Here is a 5000-nt window from a genome sequence, read left to right on the forward strand (position 1 = left end):
TTCAATTAAATGCAATAACACTGTGTTTGCATGACTGATGTTTTATAAGCTTAGATAGAGATCACTAGGTAGCTAACTAATGAGAGAGCTAACTAGCTAGCTAACTAGTGAGAGATGTATGTATTACGTATATATATTGCTTGCTAGTATTTAACAATAATAATCATCAGTGTCATGACATGACTATAGAAACTAGAGGATAGGCTATTTGGCAAATAATACGGCCATGATACACTGTTATGGAGTTATTTATCCATTTAAAAATGTAGCTCCACAAAGAGGAAACAACAGTAAGCTCTTGCCCCTCCCTCAGCCTAGTCACTTGAGTGAACCGTCAGCCAAGTCACTGTGAGAACACGAGGTAAATGTATTGAACTAAAAGTATGGCCTTTTTCCATATGTCTGAATGTAACATATAGATTATGATATGTGTTGTTTATTATATGAAGGATTTTTCCTACATTTTTATTAAAGGTGCCAATCATTCTGGAGCCCGCTGAATGAAAATGAAATTACTGACAAATAAATACGCAATTGATTGAGTGTACATGGTTTGTATGCACATGTTATGCGTGCACACACACAGACAATGTATGTGCACACATAGCATATACACACATATACTGTGTGTGTGTGTGCGTGTGTGTGTGTGTGTGTGTGTGTGTGAGCATTTCTTGCTATAACACTGACCTCAGCCGAGTTTGCCTTTGAGTTGTTCATGAGGACCTTCTCGATGATAGTCTTTACGAGGTTGTTGTCTGAAAAGAGAAAAGCCTTTTAAACCAGCAGTTTTGCTGCCTGCGGGTCTCTGAACGCAAACCACTAATGATCTTCATCAGTCCTAAGTGCCTGAGCAAGCCTGTCTGCACATGTGGTGCATAAGGATACTTACTGAGGCTTGCTGGCACTGCCTGATGCTGGCTTTGATTCCACCCTACCCCACATTCTAGAAACTTCCCCTTCATCTTCCACAATGCAAGAACATCAAACAAGCCCAAGATGGTGGGGGCGAGTGCATGTATTTGTGTTTGTTTGTATAGTGTGTGTATAGTATGCGTGTATGTAGTGTGTGTGTATATTCAGTGTGTACAGTTTGTGTGTGTGTATGTGTTTGTGTAAATTCAGTTTGTGTGCGTGTGTGTGTGTGTGTGTTCATGTATATTCAGTTTGTGTGTGTGTGTATTCAGTGTACAGTTTGTGTATTTGTGTGTGTGTGCGTGTATAGTGTATATTCAGTTTGTGTGTGTGTGTTTGTGTGTATGTGTGTGTGTGTGTGTGTGTGTGTATTCAGTGTGTACAGTTTGTGTGTGTGTGTGTGTTCGTATATTCAGTTTGTGTGTGTGTTTGTGTGTGTGTGTGTATTCAGTGTGTACAGTTTGTGTGTGTGTGTGTGTGCGTGTTCGTGTATAGTGTATATTCAGTTTGCGTGCATGTGTGTATGTGTTTGTGTAAATTCAGTTTGTGTGCGTGTGTGTGTGTGTTCATGTATATTCAGTTTGTGTGTGTGTGTATTCAGTGTACAGTTTGTGTATTTGTGTGTGTGTGCGTGTATAGTGTATATTCAGTTTGTGTGTGTGTGTGTGTGTGTGTGTATTCAGTGTGTACAGTTTGTGTGTGTGTGTGTGTGTGTGTGTGTGTGCTTGTTCGTGTATAGTGTATATTCAGTTTGTGTGTGTGTGTTTGTGTACTCAGTGTGTACAGTTTGTGTATATTCAGTTTGTGTATGTGTGTATTCAGTGTGTACAGTATGTGTGTGTGTGTGTGTGTGTTTGTGTATTCAGCGTGTACAGTTTGTGTGTGTGTGTTTGTGTATAGTGTATATTCAGTTTGTGTGTGTGTGTGTGTATTCAGTGTGTACAGTTTGTGTGTGTGTGTGTGTGTGTGTGTGTGTATTCAGTGTGTACAGTTTGTGTGTGTGTGTGCTCACCTATGAGCGGGTTCCTCCGCAGGTCCAGCACGGCGATGGTGGTGTTTGTGCTCAGGGCCTCCAGCAGAGCCTGCGCCCCTTCATTGGAGAGCCCACATTTCTGCAGGTCCACTGCTGTAAAAACACACCGCATCATCAGCCAGGGACGCACTGCAACATCATCAGCAGAGTGACATCATCAGCCAGGGACCCACTGCTACACCATCAGCATTGTGACATCATCAGCCAGAACTAATCAAGAAAATGAAAAATGATACTGCAGGCAGCTGTCATTGTCTGGTCAAAAAACAATCCTCAAGGGGACATTTTTAAGATACGGTCACTCTGACGTTAAGAATACAGAGCTGAGGGTCTGGTGGTCTGTGGTAACATCATCAGCCAGGGACCATCTGTGACATCATCACTTATGGACATTTAGGACATCAGCTTCAGATTTTTTACGCATTAGTGTGTGTGTGTGTGTGTGTGTGTGTGTATGTCGTAGTTATTTATTTTCGTCCTTTATAACCATTTTTACAGAATGAACGCAGATAGAAATAATGAATAACAATGTTGACCGAAAAGGTGATGGCTGAAGCTTTAGCTTATTACACCCTTTTTACAAAACATATTCAACCCTTTCAATACTACGTTTGGTCTATACAAATGTGTGTGTGTGTGTGTGTGTGTGTGTGTGTGTGTGTGTGTGTGTGTGCGTGTGTGTGTGTGTGCGTGTATGGGGTACTTAAGGGCCCACCTTTGACCCACAGGTCCTCTGCCAGCTCCTGTGACAGAGCAGCGGCTCCTCTGTCTCCGATCAGCGTGTTGCAGTTCAGCGTGATCCTGCGGATGCCGCTCATGTTCTCCAGATCCGGCTTCCTGCAGCGCAGGCTCTCCGCCCAAACGTCACTGCGCCTCCTGGTGGCCTGGTGCTGCAGAGCGACGGAGACAATGATTACGCCATCGCTGCGAAAATAACACATGCTCGCTGTGAAAGGATAACCTACTATCACTGCAGAGATAACCCACAATCACTCACTGTGAAAATGACACATCGTGCCAGTACTGCTACCATCAAACATAAAACCTAGGAACCATGTGGACAGTCAGGTATGAGTGATGTGTATGATGTTCAGTGTGGTATATGAGTGATGTGTATGATGTTCAGTGTGGTATATGAGTGATGTGTATGATGTTCAGTGTGGTATATGAGTGTGGTATATGAGTGATGTGTATGATGTTCATTGTGGTATATGAGTGAGGTGTATGATGTTCAGTGTGGTATATGAGTGAGGTGTATGATGTTCAGTGTGGCATATGAGTGAGGTGTATGATGTTCAGTGTGGTATATGAGTGATGTGTATGATGTTCAGTGTGGTATATGAGTGATGTGTATGATGTTCAGTGTGGTATATGAGTGATGTGTATGATGTCCAGTGTGGTATATGAGTGATGTGTATGGTGTTCATTGTGGTATATGAGTGAGGTGTATGATGTTCAGTGTGGTATATGAGTGAGGTGTATGATGTTCCGTGTGGCATATGAGTGAGGTGTATGATGTTCAGTGTGGTATATGAGTGATGTGTATGATGTTCATTGTGGTATATGAGTGAGGTGTATGATGTTCAGTGTGGTATATGAGTGAGGTGTATGATGTTCAGTGTGGTATATGAGTGAGGTGTATGATGTTCAGTGTGGCATATGAGTGAGGTGTATGATGTCCAGTGTGGTATATGAGTGATGTGTATGATGTCCAGTGTGGTATATGAGTGATGTGTATGATGTTCAGTGTGGTATATGAGTGATGTGTATGATGTTCAGTGTGGCATATGAGTGAGGTGTATGATGTTCAGTGTGGTATATGAGTGATGTGTATGATGTTCATTGTGGTATATGAGTCAGGTGTATGATGTTCATTGTGGTATATGAGTGAGGTGTATGATGTTCAGTGTGGTATATGAGTGAGGTGTATGATGTTCAGTGTGGCATGAGTGAGGTGTATGATGTTCAGTGTGGTATATGAGTGAGGTGTATGATGTTCAGTGTGGCATGAGTGAGGTGTATGATGTCCAGTGTGGCATATGAGTGAGGTGTATGATGTTCAGTGTGGTATATGAGTGATGTGTATGATGTTCAGTGTGGTATATGAGTGAGGTGTATGATGTTCAGTGTGGCATATGAGTGAGGTGTATGATGTCCAGTGTGGTATATGAGTGATGTGTATGATGTCCAGTGTGGTATATGAGTCAGGTGTATGATGTTCAGTGTGGTATATGAGTGAGGTGTATGATGTTCAGTGTGGTATATGAGTGAGGTGTATGATGTTCAGTGTGGCATATGAGTGATGTGTATGGTGTTCATTGTGGTATATGAGTGAGGTGTATGATGTTCAGTGTGGTATATGAGTGAGGTGTATGATGTTCAGTGTGGTATATGAGTGAGGTGTATGATGTCCAGTGTGGTATATGAGTGAGGTGTATGATGTTCATTGTGGTATATGAGTGATGTGTATGATGTTCAGTGTGGTATATGAGTGATGTGGGCACTGTCCAGTGTGGTACATGAGTGATGTGGATGATATCCAGGCTGGTATACCTTGATGATATTGGCCATATGTTCTGCACCTTGCCAGGTTAAATTACAGCCGGTGAAATCGATCGTCTTGATTGAAGTGGAATACTTCACACTTTGGCAGATTGCTTAACACATGCAACAAAACATAACGGGCACACAAAGGCATCAGTTCCATCCAATTTATTATTATCACACATCAGAAACTACCTTAAAAGAAAACACACTATAAAACACAAGACAATATTATGTAAGATTATAAACCCACTTACACTCACACTTTTCTTCCAGGAACATAAAGATGTATTACATGGGTGTACACACACGCGGTTAGCACTTTATTAGGTATTTATTGGACTTATTTTCTAGACTTCTACTGCTGCAGCCTATCCACTTAGAGTTATGATGCACTGTGTGTTCAGAGATGCTCTCCTGCATACCACTGTTGTAATGTGTGGTTATTTGTATTACTGTCACCTTCCTGTCAGCTTTGACCAGTCTGGCCATTCTCCTCTGACGTGTC

General features: G+C 41.9%; 1 protein-coding gene across 4 annotated transcripts in view; it reads right to left on the reverse strand.

Moving 5' to 3' along the window:
- Nucleotides 1–5000, reverse strand: part of cep78 (centrosomal protein 78) — a 21253-nt gene that overhangs the window by 12998 nt on the left and 3255 nt on the right. For all 4 annotated transcript variants that reach the window (XR_009710045.1, XM_061261376.1, XM_061261375.1 and 1 more), the window contains exons 5-8: nucleotides 4502–4605; nucleotides 2664–2838; nucleotides 1928–2041; nucleotides 691–758 (exon numbers count right to left, since the gene is read on the reverse strand). Coding sequence is in view for 3 of the 4 variants with exons in the window: in XM_061261376.1 (XP_061117360.1) it covers nucleotides 691–758; nucleotides 1928–2041; nucleotides 2664–2838; nucleotides 4502–4605 (461 nt within the window). In the remaining variant the exon portion in view is untranslated. The remainder of the gene's footprint in view (nucleotides 1–690; nucleotides 759–1927; nucleotides 2042–2663; nucleotides 2839–4501; nucleotides 4606–5000) is intronic.

This window comes from Conger conger, chromosome 11 (genome assembly GCF_963514075.1).
Source record: "Conger conger chromosome 11, fConCon1.1, whole genome shotgun sequence".
In the NCBI taxonomy this organism is placed as follows: Eukaryota; Metazoa; Chordata; class Actinopteri; order Anguilliformes; family Congridae; genus Conger; species Conger conger.